The 18,756-nt window shown below is 42.1% G+C and overlaps 1 protein-coding gene across 1 annotated transcript in view; it reads right to left on the bottom strand.

Moving 5' to 3' along the window:
- Positions 1–8,340: 8,340 nt before the first annotated feature.
- The window catches only part of MCM3AP (minichromosome maintenance complex component 3 associated protein), a 76,859-nt gene continuing 66,443 nt past the window's right edge, over positions 8,341–18,756 (bottom strand). The window contains exons 26-28 of the mRNA XM_073646766.1: positions 11,379–11,499; positions 11,089–11,262; positions 8,341–9,065 (exon numbers count right to left, since the gene is read on the bottom strand). Of these exons, the coding sequence (XP_073502867.1) occupies positions 8,735–9,065; positions 11,089–11,262; positions 11,379–11,499 (626 nt within the window). The 3' untranslated portion in view covers positions 8,341–8,734. The remainder of the gene's footprint in view (positions 9,066–11,088; positions 11,263–11,378; positions 11,500–18,756) is intronic.

Below are 18,756 nucleotides of genomic sequence, written 5' to 3'. Positions count from 1 at the left end.
AACTCGGACATGCAGTGATTTTTTTCCTCGAACAGAGTCTGTGTGAGGGAAAAAATCGGACGTGTGCACATTCCCTTAGCATAACATTGGTCTGAGTGTGACCCAATGTTTTGTTTTATTGCACTGGGACGGAAAGTACGCTTGTTTGCACCTGCCCTAAAAGAGTGTAATATACGCAGTATTAAGATTTGGCTCAGCTTGTCCGAGTGGTTGACCATAAGGGTTCACTCACACTAGTGTATAAATCAGATGCGTGCAATCCGATAAAAATGGGATTGCACTGGGACGAATGTTTTTCAATGAGGCAGTGCAGATCTGCGTATTTTTTTTTCTCACATGTATTTGGCATGAGAAAAAAATCACTGCATGCTGAGATTTCACTCCGAAATCTGATGGGGGCTGACACATTACAATTCTGTAAGATGGGAAACTGCAAATGGTCCTGTACAAGATTAATTGTGGCTGAGTAAAAAAAAAAACGGATTGCACAAATAAATCTTGGAATAATAATAACTTCCACAATTGGATGTGTGTAAATAAAATGTTCCTGTGCTGAGATAATCTTATAAATGTGCCCCTGCTGTGTACTGTGTAATGGCTGTGTCTGACCGTGCAGGAACATGGTCTGATCATACCACATCTCCTGGGCAGGGGAGGAAGCAAGAGAGTATACAGACATTACAGCAGGGGATCACAGATGATTCTTTCTTTGAGGTAAAACATTTGGTGCTTGTTTTTAAACAATGTTTTATCTGACAGAAAGCAGCAGCTGTGATCCCGTGCTGTAATATCTGTATATGTAGCGCCCCGAGGGTTCGGCTGCTACAGGGGTATTGCACCTCTGCCAGAGGTGTGATATTCCACTCCCGGGTAAGGATGGAGTGTGGACCAGGGCTCAGTTAGCAGCATGCATCACGCACACCCCATTTCCGAGGGACAGCTCAACGGTGCTCCCATTTATATAGTAATGCAGGCACGACAGACCATGTCCCTGGCTGGAGTGGGGAGGGGGGAGGAAAACCCAGTGATGTAGGAGCAGGAGGGGACGGTTTCTGAGCATAGGTAGGAGCTCATTGGTTGCTGGTCACCTGAGCTCACACACTAGGGGAGGTATATAAGGTGGGCACCATCTAAGTTCTGGGTTGAGTTCAGTGAGAGAGGAGTTCAGCTAGAGAGGGCTGACAGGGAGCTGTGGCTCAGTCTGGGCCCAGCTCCACGAGGCAGGCCTAGGAGGAAGGCCAGAGCCAGAGAGGAGAGGAGAAAAGGAACAGAAACAGAAATGAACAGAAAAGGAAGAGAAGTACCCAAAGTGTAAAAGGGCTCAGGAACAAGAAGGCAGAAGGGACCCTAAGGACCCAGGAAATTACGGGTGACGGGTCAGGCGAGAAAAGGGTACCGGATCCCAAATTGGTGGAGGAGAAACTACCCTCAGCCAAGAATCGGAGGTCGTGATCATTACTTGGTGCGACCCCCTACTAAACCTTGCTAGGAAGGCACCATATAGGATAGCGGGAAACGGGGCCCACGTTTACCCGCGTAGATCTGCGGCAGCTGGACAAAAGCTTGGTCACTGGTGGGGCACGAGCCAGAGGAAGGATAGAAGGGAGTCCTGTACCATACTACTGAATTGCCTGGGGGTTGACCGAGCCCCTCACCTGGTGGACGCAGCACGGCTTGGGCAGTCATTCCCTGCAGAGGTGACTTGGACTATACGAACTGTGAGTAAAAGACCCTGGACTGCAACACGTTGTCTTTGCATTTCTTGCCGCGCCAGCACTACCGGTGCTGGGACGCCCTGCACTACAATCCCCACCATCTACGCTCACTGCCCTGAGGCTACATTCTTCCCGTGGGGAGTTATACTATCTCATCTGCACACACCATTAGCCTCAGTGGACTGCCTTGCAGCGGCGGTTCATAATAGCCGCAATCCACGGGTGGCGTAGTCGGACATTACCTACAGCACATCATAGACTGCCACTGGTCTGACCACCCTGAGCCACGGGACCGGGTCGCCACTACTACTCCCAGCATTGCCCTGAAGCCCAGTCCCGAGTGCCCCACGGCCCAGGGGGCGAGTCATATACTCTTTTGCTTCCTCCCCTGCCCAGGAGCTGTGGTATGATCAGACCATGTTCCTGCACGGTCAGACACAGCCTTTACACAGTACACAGCGTGGGCACATTTATAAGATTATCTCAGCACAGGAACATTTTATTTAATCACATCCAATTGTGGAAGTTATTATTATTCCAAGATCTATTGATTAAAATTAACTTTGTTTGTGGGAAACCCTTTTAATGAATTTGGTGGATCTTCTCAATGGCGTGTGCCTCCTTGCGCCTCGAAGAAATGCTACTCTACTGAAGTAACATTTGTGGGTAAAGCATGGCGCCACTCTTGATGAAGTTTTCTGGTGTAAATACGTTGATACATTTGGATCATACTGTTCCATACTGCATGAAGTAGCTGGTTCCCTTTATGAAAGGGTTTCTGTTTCTTTATATTTTGTATCCATTCCTGTGTTAGGTTTGACATTTTGTGACTAATATTGTAGAATTTGCATGAGGACATATTTGGGCCATCTGTTTATAATACTTTGCATTTGTGTAAGTTTTGTGACCATTCTTATACAATGCTGATCTATCATTCTGTGGGGATGGATTTATTCACCTTCCCAACTACATCTGCAACTATGAGCTGCTTTTATTTGACGCGAGAAGAACTCTGACAAGAAAACGTTTGCCCCTAAAATGTGTGAAATATACCAGATGCTCAGGTTTCTATTATTTACTTTTGTTTTTGATCAAACAAGTTTCACAGAAATTCTTTTTAAAAGCAACAAGAACAAAAAGCGGCTTATAACCTCGAGTTCACATAGAGATGGGGGGATGGGTATTTGTACAGGCAGCTCATTTTGTATAAGGGCTCATTCAGACAATTGTTTTTAGCGTTTGAGTTCTATCCGTGTTTTTAGAGGATATTCTATGGGTCGGTTCAAATACCCATTTTTTTTTACGGACTGGGTGATCCGCACAAAATCGCAGAGACATGTATTGTCTGATATTGATCCAAGTGTCAGAGACAAATCGGCATTTATATTTAGAGATATGCTGTACAGTAGTTACTTGAACCATCAGTCAGCAACAGGTGCGGACTCGCCGCTGACTTAGGAGAGCTATCTAGATATACTTTCATCTGGGAAAAGTCACTCTGCAGGGAGGGGGAGGAGGCGAGCTATATCTGTCACCTATTGTTAATGAGAAGATCCTTATGTATACACCTAGAGGCAATGCACTTTGAGAAAAGGCATCCTAGGGAGAATGGTCTGTAAGGCCTGGGTCGCACTACAGTACAACATAGCCGAGTGCTATGCGATAAAACATCGCATAGCACTCGGCCCAGTGTTATACTATGGGGCAGCTCAGATCTGCGATTGTTTTCTCATGCCGATTCAACATGAGAGAACAATCGCAGCATGCTGCGATTTCCAGCGAGACTCGATTCATTGGCACCCATACAAGTCTATGGATGCATGTGAAACATCAGACTGCACTCGGATGTCATCCCAGTGCAGTCCGATATACGCCAAGTCAGGCCATGGAGGAAATGGAGAAATGACTTTCTCCGTCTCCTCTGCAGCTGTGCTGCGATCTTCTCATGCGAGAGGATCGGAGCACAGTAGCATGACACTTGGCTCCTGCTCGCAACAGAGGAGTCGAGGGTCATTAGCATATCGCATCCGATGCCATACGCTGGTGTGACTCCAGCCGAAGACTCCCTATGCCGACTGTATCTACAATCCCCCCTAGAGGTATATGAGAAGTGCTCTCACCCAGCCAAACAGAACTATGCTCTATGGTGATCAGTGACAAGTACCCTGAAATAGCCGTCTACAAATGGAATCCCTAGTCATGCTTCAAGACTTCCTTATGTGTCAGACATTGAATAACCCAGAAGCTACTTAGTTGCTCAACATTGAAATTGCAACACATAGATGGAAAAGTTGTGAAATTATGGAAAGCACAGGATGGATAGACATTTAATGGTATGCAAATGTATGAAATAAACGGAAACAAAATTTTCAAAACATCATCATCTCGATTTATTCAGTATTGCATATGAGCGCAACATGCAGAAATCCTAACATTTACACACCTTGGCTGCTATCCTTGAGCGTATTAATGGTTGTCTGAGGAATATTCTGCCTCGCTGAATGCACTTGGGCACAGAAACCATCAATGATGTTCTGGATGTGATTGATAAGAAACAAGACCGGAGACGCTGCAGACCATGGAAGCACATTTAGACCATGCAGGCTGCGCACATTAGCATAAGCAACATGCGGCCTGGCATTGTCGGCTTCAAAAAGGACTTCTGCGAAACTTTGGAGAAATAGCTGTACCACTGATTCCACCACCAAATCGCTATATCAAGATGTTAGTATAACTAGAATGAAGACAAGAGGAGTCCGGCTGCCGTTTATTATGTCACCATACATTATAATTCTGGGAGTAGGACTGGTGTGAGGTTCCCTTGTGAAAACTTCTGAGTCTCCAGACCAATCTCCGGCTGTGATTTTGTCATAGACAAAAGCAGGACTCATTGTCTAAGAGCGTAGACCTCCATTCCACCCACTATTGCTCTCTTGCTCTGCACCATGATGGCCTTTGAGAGCGGTGGTGTGAGGTCAGCGGAGCACCTGTAGCTGGACGTCTGGCTCATAGCCCAATGTCGCGCAACTGCCTTCTGATGATTTGTGCAGACACTGTTTAATGTCTTAGGCTTGGTATGTGACATCCAACTTCACTTGCAGTAAGAATAGATGAACTGTGGAAGCAGTGGTGCTGCTTCTCTCCAGTATCCCAGTCCTTTTTCTACAGGACAATGCCAGGTTGCATGTTGATCGTGCTACTGTGAGCAGCCTGTGTGGCCTAAATGTGTTACCATGGCCTGTAGTGTCTCCAGACTTGATTACCATCGAGCACATCTAGGACATCATTGGTCGGCAATTTCCCAGGGAGCTGTCAGCAGCGGATCTTGATGATTTGCGGTCCAAGTTTATCGAGCAGGGCTGAACATTACTCAGATAACCAATAAACTCATAGATATCATGCCAAGCCGTGTAAAGTGCACAGATTTCAGCACATAACACTCACACAAAATAGTGAATAAATAAAGCTGTTTTGAAAAATTTGTTTACATTTTGTTTAGCATTTGCACATCATTTTAATATCCATACTGTGATTTCCACAATCCTACAAGCTTTCCTTCTTGGCGTTGCAATTTAAATATTGAGGAGTGTGTGTGGCATCGAGACAGAGTTTACTCTCTGTTAGGCCGGGGTCATACAACTGTCAATTCTCTCATGCGAGAGAATCGGGCCGATTATGTTAAACGCACTTGGCTCAAACTCAGCCAGCGTTTGAGCCGAGTGTCATCTTACTGTGATCAGATTCTCTCGGATGACAGAATGGTAACACAGAGGTGGAGAAGATGGAGAGCTTAGTTTCTGCAATTTCTCTATACGCTTACATAAGATTGTGCTCTGATGACATCCGAGTGCAGTCCAGTGTTTCAGACGGACCCATAGACTTTTATGCGTGCATGTGGATCCGATTATCGGATGCAACAGCAGAATGCTGCAATTGTTTTCTCATGCCGAATCAGCATGAGAAAAAAAAATCACAGATCTGCACTGCCCCATAGTACAACCCCTGGCAAAAATTATGGAATCACCGGGCTCGGAGGATGTTCATTCAGTTGTTTAATGTTGTTGAAAAAAAGCAGATCACAGACATGGCACAAAACTAAAGTCATTTCAAATGGCAACTTTAGGACTTTAAGAAACATTAAAAGAAATCAATATTAAAAATGTGGTACTCAGTAAGGGTAATTTTTTTCAGAACAAGCAGAGGGAAAAAAATATGGAATCACTCAATTCTGAGGAAAAAGTGATGGAATCCCCCTGTAAATTTTCATTTCCAAAACTAACACCTGCATCAAATTAGATCTGCTCATTAGTCTGTATCTAAAAAGGAGTGATCACACCTTGGAGAGCTGTTGCACCAAGTGGACTGACATGAATCATGGCTCCAACACGAGAGATGTCAATTGAAACAAAGGAGAGGATTATCAAACTCTTAAAAGAAGGTAAATCATCACGCATGTTGCAAAAGATGTTGGTTGTTCACAGTCAGCTGTGTCTAAAATCTGGACTAAATACAAACAACATGGGAAGGTTGTTAAAGGCAAACATACTGGCAGACCAAGGAAGACATCAAAGCGTCAAGACGGGAAACTTAAAGCAATATGTCTCCAAAACAGGAAATGCATAACAAAACAAATGAGGAAAGAATGGGAGGAAACTGGAGTCAATGTCTGTGACCGAACTGTAAGAAACCGCCTAAAGGAAATGGGATTTACATACAGAAAAGCTAAACATAAGCCATCATTAACACCTAAACAGAAAAAAGCAAGGTTACAATGGGCTAAGGAAAAGCAATCGTGGACTGTGAATGACTGGATGAAAGTCATATTCAGTGATGAATCGCGAATCTGCATTGGGCAAGGTGATGATGCTGGAACTTTTGTTTTGTGACGTTCCAATGAGATTTATAAAGATGACTGCATGAAGAGAACATGCATATTTCCACAGTCATTGATGATATGGGGCTGCATGTCAGGTAAAGGCACTGGGGAGATGGCTGTCATTACATCTTCAATAAATGCCCAAGTTTACATTGATATTTTGGACAGTTTTCTTATCCCATCAATTGAAAGGATGTTTGGGGATGATGACTTCATTTTTCAAGATGATAATGTATCCTGCCATAGAGCAAAAAATGTGAAAACATTCCTTGAAAGAAGACACATAAGGTCAATGTCATGGCCTGCAAATAGTCCGGATCTCAATCCAATTGAAAAACTTTGGTGGAAGTTGAAGAAAATGGTCCATGACAAGGCTCCAACCTGCAAAGCTGATCTGGCAACAGCAATCAGAGAAAGTTGGAGCCAGATTGATGAAGAGTACTGTTTGTCACTCATTAAGTCCATGCCTCAGAGACTGCAAGCTGTTATTAAAGCCAGAGGTGGTGCAACAAAATACTAGTGATGTACTGGAGTGTTGTTTTGTGTGTTTGTTTTTCATGATTCCATATTTTTTTCCTCAGAATTGAGTGATTCCATATTTTTTTCCCTCTGCTTGGTCTGAAAAAAATTACCCTTACTGAGTACCACATTTTTATCTTGATTTCTTTTAGTGTTTCTTATAGCCCTAAAGTTGCCATTTGAAATGACTTTAGTTTTGTGCCATGTCTGTGATCTGCTTTTTTTTCAACAACATTAAACAACTGAATGAACATCCTCTGAGCCCGGTGATTCCATAATTTGTGTCATCCGCTAAAACATCGCATAGCACTCAGCCGTGATATATGCCAGTGTGAGAGAGCCCTTTAAAAGAAGGCTATTCTCCAGACTTTCAGGCAACGCAACACAACACGTTTAACAAACTAATGTGATCATGGATTCGATTTGCAGTCGATTCTCACCTTTGCATAACAATTAGTCAAATGCTTTAGGTGGAAAAAAGTGCAGAAACAACTGACACATTGTGGATTTAAAGAGAATCTGTCACCAGGTTTTGCTACCCAATCTGAGAGCGGCATGATGTAGGGGCAGAGACCTGGAATCCAGCAATGTGTCACTTATTTTACTAGTTGCTGCAGTTTTGATAAAAAACGGTTTTATCTGTTGCAGATCTAGCAGTTCTCTGAATGCTGAGCGCTGTATAACCCCACCCACAACACTGATTGGCAGCTTTCTTTGTACACTGTGCATAGGCAGAAGAAAGCTGCCAATCAGTGGTGGGGGGTGTGGTTGAACTACATGGCAGCAGATTAAGTAGTCCACTAGTGATAATCTCCTAATAAAAGTGATTTTATATAAAAAAAATAAATAAATAAAAAAGAACTACACTATGCAACCTAGTAAGTGATACATCGCTGCAATCAGGGTCTCTGCCTCTTCATCATGCTGCTCTCAAATTAGGTAGCAAAAACCAAGTAACAGATTTGTGCTAAGAACTGCATTGCATGTCAATTTCCAAGTAGAAACTTTTCTGCCTCATGTGGATATGATATATTAAAACTAATTCACTTTGCTTTCCTTCAGTGTTCAGCACCCAAAATACACCCGTATGTGCGGTGCTAATATGACTGCTCTCAGGGCTCATACACGACATACTATATGTCCGCTCCATAACACTTGCGGTTATGATTAGTTCTAATTCTTGATGAAAAAAAACACAAGTAGACTAGCTTTCAAATACTGTAGCTTCAATAAGAATTGTACAGACTTAAAATTTATTGCGATTCACAATTTTATAAAATAAAATACACAGAGCAAATATAGTCATGATATGCTGAAAACCCTATGCATTTTGTATTCCATTTTATATTTACAAACTGCTATATAAATAATTTGGCATATATTTTCAATTTCATTTTCCAAATCTAACACAGTTATGCAAATTGAACATTTTTCACTGTTATGTTCTAATAAAAAAAAGATGTATTTTCATTGGATTTTGTAACATGCCAAATGAAAGAAATGACTTTAATAACATTAAAGTGTAATAATCCATTAGACTATAGCAGTTTATTACAACAGATGTGGATCATTTCCTTCTAGATATTAATCCGCAAAGTCCAGCATCGCTGGATGTAAATGGGGTCTAACTGCTCCCTTCCTCCATTTCGGCCATATCAAGCAGGGTGCGAAGGTGTAGACTGAATGAGATATCCTCTTGTTGACTCCCTTTCAAATTCACACATAACTCATTTATTCTGTCTTTCACAGATGGCCTTAGTGAGGAGGAGCGCACAATATGGTCTGGCTTGGTTGGAGAATACTTAGCACCTCGTGTTGATGACTTCTGCAAGGCTGGAACAATTATTGAATTTTCTAGAGAATCTGACAGAGAAGGCATGGGTAGGTATAAAGGCAGGCAAAGAGATGCATCTACAGGTTCTTCCGCAAGTAGCTGCTGCAGTTTTTCATTGAATCTGTAATTATAAATTCACATAATAATTAAAATGATGAATTTATTATGCAAGTATTTAAGAAATAAATTATAATACATTTGCTAATTATTGTGACCTCCCCCAAAAGCTGGAATAAAGAGGCATTGGCATTAGAAGAGCACCATGGCGCTTTATCAGAGCAGAGGTCTCACTTTGGGTTGAGGTCACAGTCACCAATGTGCCAACAATTCCTAAGATCTCCCTTTAAAGGGATTTATTTTTTGTTATATACATATATGTGTGTGTAGCTAGCTCTGATCGTGGCTGTTTAACTATTTTAATGCCACTGTCAATCACCGACTTCGGCATTTAATTGGTCAGTTGCCAATGTGAACGTGTACTGATGCTCATCACCTCCTGTCTTCCCTAGCTGGGTGTTGATGAGCTGCAATGGCAGCCTGGGTCCTACCGACGGCCTCAGCCACTACCATCTTGGTCCTACTATGAAGCAAAGCCACAGGCTAGGCTTCATGTGAGATCGTCTATTTCACTATATACTTTAAGTCAAAATCTGCAAGGAGTCTGTATGTTCTCTTTGTGTTTGCGTGTGTTTCCTCTTACACTCCAAAGACATACTAGCAGGAACTTAGATTGCGAGCCTCAATGGGGACAGTGATGATTATGTCTGTAAAGCAATGTGGAATTAATGGCACTATATAAGTGAGTAAAATAAATAATACTGTAGTATTGCAGTATATTCTAAAAGTTATAGACCAATTGCAGGTTTAAAAAAAAATAATTTTAAACAAATAAAATTAAAAAAAAAACTTTAAGGAAGCACTCTCAACAATTTTTTTTCTAACCGTCTATCTAATGTAGAGCCGGTGGGTTACTATACTTACTGATTGTCGTCTGGCTCAGTTTCCAGTGACACTCCGGTCCTCTTCTAGTTGACTTTAATTACAAGTCTCTGGATCACACAGTGGTTTGTGTGTGCACCACAACTCGCTTTCTCAATGTAAGCTTAGTTCACACGAGCGCATTTCTAGATCCATATACAAACCACAATGCCTGGACTGACCGCTGGTCTCCTGACCTGAACTTACAGCCTCATAGACCCATATAAGGCTGTAAGTTCGGGTCAGGAAACCCATATTCAAAGCAGACATTGCGGTCCGCATATGGACTGTGAAATACACTCTTGTGAATCCAACATAAGTCTATGGAGTCTCGTTCTGAGGCTCTATAGGCTTACATTAAGTAGCTCAGCCCCGCAAAGCAGACCCTGTGTAAGCTGGCAAAGAAGAGGACCAGAGCAGAGCTAGAAACTGGGGAAGAGAAGAACAATCTGTAAAAATTATCACACGTACACTACAAACTATATACAAGTTTGATATCGCAGTAATCGTATTCACTTGGAAAAATCATATTGCCAATGTTAGCCATTTTTAAACGCTCAATGGACATCATAAACACAATACAAGAAAGTACCTATGGCGCAATTACATTTTTTTTTTTTTTTTGGAAAGGGGGAGAGGGATGTTATGTTACAATCCCACAGTATTGTTTTTGTTTTGTTTTTTCTTCTTTTTTTCAGTATGCTATTCTGTAAAGTGAATGGTGCAATTCAAAACCACAATTAGTCCAGCAAAAATTAAGCTTCTCATACGGTTATGTCGAAGAGGGAAAAAAAAAAAAAAAAGTTCTGGCTCCTTGAAGAAGTGGAGGAAAAAATAAAAGTGCAGAAAACACAATTGGCGGGAAAGGGCTAATATTTATTTTCGGAAAGAAAACAAAATTCCGAGTTATTTAACATACCTGAGAAATGTGCATTGTGGGAGCTCAGATGAATTGTGTAGAACATACTATTGTTGCAAAAAATGCAGGCAAAATATGAACAAACCTGCATTGCGATTAAGGGAATTCCTTTTTGTTCGTTCACAATGAGACCAAATGGTGAAGAGTACATATATTTACAAAGTCACTATCTCTCCTTGTACATTATATTATACCCTTGAAATGTTTTTTTAAAAATATGGTGTATAATCGAAGTGTAATACATTACCTTTCATCCTCCTCTTTCTCGGCTATAAGAGAGCGGTTTAGCTGTGACGGAAGAGACTTCAGATCAGACAGCTCAGGGTTTCTCATGACTTTCTCCGTATCATTTTCACTGGATACAAAGACCGTATGTGGAGTCAAAGAAGTCCGTAAAGAAGGCTTCCTTTTACTTTGAGGGCTGCAATATAAGGAAACACAATCGTTCACTTGTAGCACTGGAATAATCAAATATAATACAACATTTCTCCTGGTTTCAGTCTATTCTAAATTTTGAAAATACAAATAAACGATTACATGTTAGACGATTCCAATCCATTCTGATGAGTGGAGAGACGAGCGTTTTCCCACGTGTCCGGATATGTGAAGTCTCTTAAATCTTCCTCAAAGAAATAGACATAAAAATCTTCTTGGGAAACTGTAAAGAAATAAACAGCAATGGTCTATTTAATACCAATATAATATGCACAACCTTCTCCAGCAACTCTGGTATGTGTGCTTATGATATAGCTCCTCTGTCAGTTGAGACACAGCTCTTGGGAGCTTTGTTTCATCAGGCTGAAGTCTTTTCTGACCCGTGACTAGGATGGACTGCCATTTGAATTGCATGATGAAGGCCACGTTATTACATTCCTGGAGAATCCCTTGAACTAATTTTTCAAAGACCCATAAACAAAAAAAAAAAACCCATCTTATCCAAATGATTCCCAATGCACTAAAGAAAAATGTCCAATCCCTGGGAATACCTATTCTCAATTCTATATTAGAGCAGATCTGTCACCAGATTTCACAATTCAGACTGCATATATTATTGAATAAAGCTCTTATGCCTGATGATGCTGGTATAATTACTTAAAAAAATGTCAGTATTGCTGAATAATACTAAAATTAAAATGAAGTCAAAATTGTCCAGCTATAGTGCTAGCGAGTTCATGAATCCAAGTGTATTTAAAGGGGTATTTTCTTATCTTCATAGACGGATATTGTCGGATAGTGCTTGTAAAAATAAGCTCTTTTGCAATTTACTGTTTATTAAAATTTGCAGCTATTATTGGAATCTAATGGGTAATGTATATCCTTGTGGAGAATGACATGTCTGGCATGCCAGTGTAAGCAGACTTACAAGACTATGCAATGCTCCTCTGGGAAATTATGCAAATCCCTTCTTCAGGTCAGAGGACTTGGACTCGGCCACCTATTGGAAGAAGCTTTTAGATTGCTGATTACAATAGGTGGCACTAGAGTTCAAGTCCTCGTCCTCTCTGAAAAGGCTATTGCAGTTATTCTTGAAATTTTAACACTCGTCCTTTGTTTACAGCTCGGCCTTGGAGACTATCCACCACTGCTGTCTAGCTTGTCAACACTGAACTGAATCTAGCCGGGATTAGGAGGTACAGTAGTGTTCAAAATAATAGCAGTGTGTTCAAAAACATGAGTTAAGCACAAAATCTTTCTACTAGTTTTTATTTCCATGAATTGGGAACATTGCACACTGTTTTCTAATTCAAAACATGGAGAAATGTATAGAACTTAACTACTTTACAGAAAATAACAAAAAATGAACATTGGGCTGTTCTAAAAAATAGCAGTGTCACAGATCCTGGCATTGCTAGCTAAAACTGACGATCTGGAGAACAGACTCAGGCGGAATAATATAAGGGTAATTGGCATCCCTGAAAAAACCGAGAGCAATAACCCTACTGAGTATTTTGAGAAATGGCTGCTCTCCCTGTTTGGGGCAGAACACCTGACCCCTCTATTTGCTGTGGAAAGGGCGCACAGAGTTCCTACTCGGCTGTTACCCGGAGCCCCGCCGCGGCCAGTCCTAATGAAGCTGCTCCACTATAAGGAACGTGACAACATCCTTAAGGCAGCTCGTCATAAAGGGGACATCTCCGTCAACGGCCAAAAGATGTCCTTTTTCCCTGACTACTCCATTGAAGTGTCAAAACGCAGGGCACAATTTGTGGATGTGACACGCCGGCTACGCCAGTTACAAATACCATATTCCATGCTTTACCCGGCGAAACTCAGAGTGACCGCCCTGGGAGCGACCTCCTTTTTTGAAAATCCTAAGGAAGCACTCCGCTGGCTTGATCTAAATGAACAGCAACTTCGCCAGAACCCACAATGCTGAATGAAGACGTATAACTTAAGTCATGTGCCATCAGAAGATATCGGATTGACTGTTGGAGTCATAATTCTTACCAAGTAACCCACGGCCCAGTGGAAAATGGATATTCTGTTTATTATCCTAAAATGGCCGGCTCCCAAGAAACGTTTATTTTTCTCTTTTGGTAGGTTGCTCGCTTGCTTCATGTGCGGATGCGAGTTGGTCTGATACCCCCATCCATCTGTTTTTTCTGGATGGATCGGTATTTTTCTGTTTGTATGTTTTTGTAAGTTGTATGTTTATAGTTAGTGCTGCGCAGTTCTGCCACCCGTATGGATTACAGTGATCTTGTATGGAAAAGGGGGTATTATCATAACCTTGTATTTGGGAACTGGAGTTATGTTAACGCTTGTCATACTTATCCTGTCCATTCCCTATGCGTTATATCCTAATGGCTAACCAAGTAAAATTCCTTTCTTGGAACGTGAGAGGGTTGGGAGACCCCTTAAAGAGGACAGCTGTCATGGAATATATACGGGGAAATTCACCAGCAGTGGTATGTCTGCAGGAAACGCATCTAGAAAAAAGTAATATAGCGGCCCTGAAGCGTTCATGGATCAGCCATAGTTTTCATTCTACCTTTTCAAGTTACTCGAGGGGCGTCAGTATTTTAGTACATAGATCTATCCCTTTTGAATTGATATCCGCTAAGGTGGATGAGGAGGGCAGATTCATTGGGATTCATTGTAGAATATTCACCAAAGAATTATTACTAGTGGCAGTCTACATTCCCCCTCCCTATAATAATAATATTATGAAGGAAATTGCGTCACTCATAGACAAAGTACCGGGGGTCCCTGTGCTATGCATGGGAGATTTTAACAATATTGTACACCCATACTGGGATAGATTCAGATCAGACACAGCTACAGCTCCTGTCAGAGTTATCCTTGACTGATATATGGTATCTTAAATATCCCAAAACACAACAATTCTCCTGCTACTCTAAATCACATAACACCCTCTCCCGTATAGATTTAGTACTGGGAACAGAACACATTCTCCCTTTAGTGGAAAGGGTGGAATATTTACCTAGAGTACTGTCGGACCACTCACCTGTGATGATGAGCCTATGCCTTTTGCCTAGATTGGAAGCTACCCTTACTAGATGGTCCGTGAATCCCTTTTGGTTGCAAATCATAGACACAAATTTGATTACATCAGCTCTTCAAAACTATTTTATAGAAAATAACGGCTCTGTGATGCAGAACTCACTATGGGACGCTATGAAGGCCTGTCTGAGGGGAGTCCTGATACAAGCTATCAATAGATCCAAGACTAAAACTAACCAATTTGGGGAATTCTTGCAAGACAGGGTTAGACTCACGGAAAATAAATTTGTCCAATCAGGTACAGAGGAGGACCTAATGACCTGGAAAGAGGCGCAGGAGGCATACTCCACACACATTAGGGAGAAGGCCAAGAATAAGCGACTATTGTCCCAAACACATTTTTATGAAGAAGGGGAAAAGGCAGGGCATTTACTGGCTATGATTGCAAGGGCTCAAATAGGGGCATCCTTTATAGGCGCTTTAAAAAATAAGGAAGGTGCAATGGTTAATCAGCCAGATCAAATATCAAATACTTTCAGAGAATTTTATCAGGACTTATACAGAACCAAAACAGGGTTTAGCAGAGAACAAATCCTGACTTATTTAGAGGGGATTGATCTTCCAGCTATCTCTGAAGCAGATAAAAAATACTTAAATAGTCCCCTGCAATTAGAGGAGTTACAAATGGCCACAGCTTCAATGGCCAATAATAAATCACCAGGGTTGGACGGGTTCCCTATGGAAATATACAAAAAATTTGGGGATATATTACTACCTCAATTGCTGTGCACCTTCCAGGAGGCAGCCAGGGAAGGCATTCTGCCCCTCTCAATGAGAGAAGCAGTTATTGTAGTGATACCCAAACCGGGTAAGGATCCATTGCTTCCTGAATCCTATAGGCCTATATCCCTGCTACCTACGGACATAAAAATTATAGCAAAAGTTCTGGCCTCCAGGTTAAATAACATAATATCTAATGTTATACATAGTGATCAATCGGGCTTTATGCCAGCTAGGTCTACAGCCGTTAATATCCGTAGACTATTTCTTAATCTTCAGCTGCCAGTGGACAATGCAGGAGACAGGGTTATTTGCTCGCTAGACGCTGCTAAAGCATTTGACTCTGTTGAATGGGAATATCTATGGGTAGTTTTGGAGAAATTTGGTATGGGCGCTGGATTTATTTCATGGATCAAGCTACTATATGAGAGGCCATTGGCACGATTAAGGGTAAATGGGCATCTTACTTCAGCCTTTGAACTGAGGAGGGGTACCCGGCAGGGCTGCCCGTTGTCCCCTTTACTGTTCGCACTGGCCATTGAACCACTAGCTGCAGCTATCAGGATGCACCCTGGCATAATGGGATTTCTCAGAGGGAATATAGAGGAGAAAATTGAGCTTTATGCTGACGATGCAGTACCATTTTTAGCGGAAGCCTCCAAAACATTATCTGTAGCTATGGAGACAATCGAGAAGTTTGGGAAATTTTCGGGTTTGGTGATTAATTGGACTAAGTCGGTACTGCTTCCAATAGATAATGGGAACATTAATGCACCTCACTATGCTGACTCGGGTTTACAAGTGGTCATTGAATTTAAATATTTGGGTATTAATGTAACATCTAAAGTAACTGACTATGAGAAACTAAACCTCAACCCAATACTGGCCAGATTCAAGTGTAAACTGGACACATGGTCTAAATTGCCATTGTCAGTGGTGGGCCGCACTAACTTGGTCAAGATGATCTGGATGCCACAATTGCTATATGTATTGCATAATTCTCCAATATGGCTTCCCCAGAGATATTTCCTTAAAGCAAACAGCATGTTCAGGGACTTAATCTGGGGAAAACAAGCTCCAGGAATTAAACTGGAAACTTTGCAAAGAGATAAAACAATGGGTGGCCTTGCTGTCCCAAATCCGTGGGTTTATTATATGGCAGCTCAGCTCCAGCACATTCATGGGTGGGACGACCCTGGAGGGGGAGGGGGGGGGCTCAACGTCTTCTACTCCAATCACATCTTAAATCACTCAGACTCTATGAAGCATTGGAGCCTCACAAATTTAAGACACTCTCTTGTAGAACCCCAACTACGCTGTTAATACACAAACTTTGGTGGGCAGTGATGAAATTACAGGGGATACAAGGGATCTCACAATTGACATCACTGTGGGAAAAGCCATGGCTCCCTAACCTATATAAATTGGAAGGGTTTAAAAATTGGAGTCTAAAAGGACTAGAAAGATTCACTCATGCTTTAGCGGGAGATTCACTCAAGGAGTTTTCACAGATACAAAATGAATATGGACTGCCCAACACCGAATTTTATAAGTACCTTCAGTTACGACATGCATATCAGGCAGAGGGTCTTGTCCTAAATAATGGAGTTCCTCAAAATGCTATAATACAGAGAATGGCTAGCTCACATAATTCTGGGGGGCTAATCTCATTGCTTTATAGGGGTCTGCTGGACCTAGTATTAGCAAAACACCCCATAAGATCAAAAGAAAAATGGGAGGGCATGATAGGCCCTATTGAAGAGGGGCTGTGGTCTGAAATACTGGAAAGAGTTCCCCAGTTATCTCTGAGTGAGTCCCATAGATTCTCCCACTTACAGGTGCTGCACCAGTCATATAGAACACCCCAATTTCTCCACGATATAGGGCTTCGACCAGACTCCCTATGTGCTAGATGTAAAACATCCCCGGCTAACATGCTTCATATGATGTGGACCTGCCCTGCTCTGGAAAACTTCTGGAGGGATGTAATAGCGATCACTGATAGAACATACTCAGTCGATTCAGATCCCTCACCATTAGTATGTATACTGGGATATATAGAAGATCTGAGCACTGACAAACATGGTGAAATAGCGGTGGCACGCATGTTATACATGGCTAGGAAACTAATAGCCCAACATTGGTTATCAGAGCAGGCGCCCACGGTGACAGAATTTATAAATAAGATTAATTGGTTATTAAATCTGGAAAAAAGTATATATCTGAATAGGAAGGCCATCTCCAAATTTGAAAAAAATATGGGCTCCATGGATTGACGGCTCCGGCCTAGCATCCAGAGAACTGCATAGATTTCGACTTGATCTGCTATGATTGATGTATAGATTACTTGACAGGTGCAAAATCCTACATTGGACTGCTTTAGGCACGTATACAACTGCTCCAAAGCAAAAGTTAGATACCCCTTAATACAATTGTGACTATTCATACTGTAAGATTCTTAATTTGCTGTGGACAGAACTGTGGAATATTTAACTCAAAATGTTTTGTTTGAAAGGGCGATGTGTTGTGGGGGGAGGGACAGAATAGGGACTGGGTCCCTTCTTTGGTTGGGTTGTTTTATTTGTTTCGCTGCTGTGTTACAAAAAAAGTTTTAATAATAAAAAATATTTGATTTAAAAAAAAAAAAAAAGGAGATTTTTGTGTACTCACCGTAACATCTCTTTCTCTTAGCCTCTAATTGGGGGCCACAGGACCTTGGGTGTTATGCTGCTGTCCAATAGGAGGCGACACTAGGCTTAATCTGAAAAAGATTAACGGTGGCTCCTCCTCTGCAGTATACACCCCCTGACGGCGTCAGCCATGTTCAGTTTAGTGCAAAAGCAGTAGGAGGAACGTAACATGGATAACATAAACATGCCTATAAGAAGGCAACTATGTACGAGCTCAAGAAAAAACACCAATATGAGAACTCAACGTAACAACGGCCCGAGACGGGCAACAGGGTGGGAGCTGTGTCCCCCAATTAGAGGCTAAGAGAAAGAGATTTTAAGGTGAGTACACAAAAATCTCCTTTATTCTGTCGCCTCATTGGGGGACACAGGATCATGGGACGTCCCAAAGCAGTCCCTGGGTGGGAAGCAATGGACGAATATTGTGTAGACAGGCCCCTATGATTGGGGCACTGCCGCCGGCAGGATACGTCTACCCAGGCTCTTATTTGCCGAGGATTGGGTATGAACCCTGTAGTGCTTGGTAAACGTGTGTAGACTAGTCCAGGTGGCTGACTTACACACTTGTTGCACCGAAGCCTGGTGCCGAATGGCCCAGGAGGCCCCTACCGCACGTGTAGAGTGTGAGTAATACCTGCTGGAAAAGAAGAATTTTTTAGGCGGTAGACCTCTTGTATGGTGGATTTGATCCACCTAGCAAGGGTAGCTTTGGAAGCTGGTAGACCCTTGCAGCCGCCTTCCAGAAGAATGAAAAGAGAATCAGACTTCCGGAAGGGCGCAGTCCTAGACACATAGATACGTAATGCCCTGACAAGGTCAAGCGTATGCAGAGCCTTTTCCACTCTATTACCCGGGGCCGGACAGAGGGATGGCAGTGAAATTTCCTCATTGAGATGGAAGTTGGACACAACCTTCGGAAGGAAGGATGGAACCGTACGGACAACTACCTTGTCCTGGTAAAAAGCCAGGAAGTGTTGTCT

Source organism: Phyllobates terribilis, unplaced genomic scaffold (assembly GCF_046119375.1).
Source record: "Phyllobates terribilis strain yellow unplaced genomic scaffold, ASM4611937v1 Scaffold_9__5_contigs__length_417890890, whole genome shotgun sequence".
Classification (NCBI taxonomy): Eukaryota; Metazoa; Chordata; class Amphibia; order Anura; family Dendrobatidae; genus Phyllobates; species Phyllobates terribilis.
This window is presented reverse-complemented; position numbering and strand designations above follow the sequence as displayed.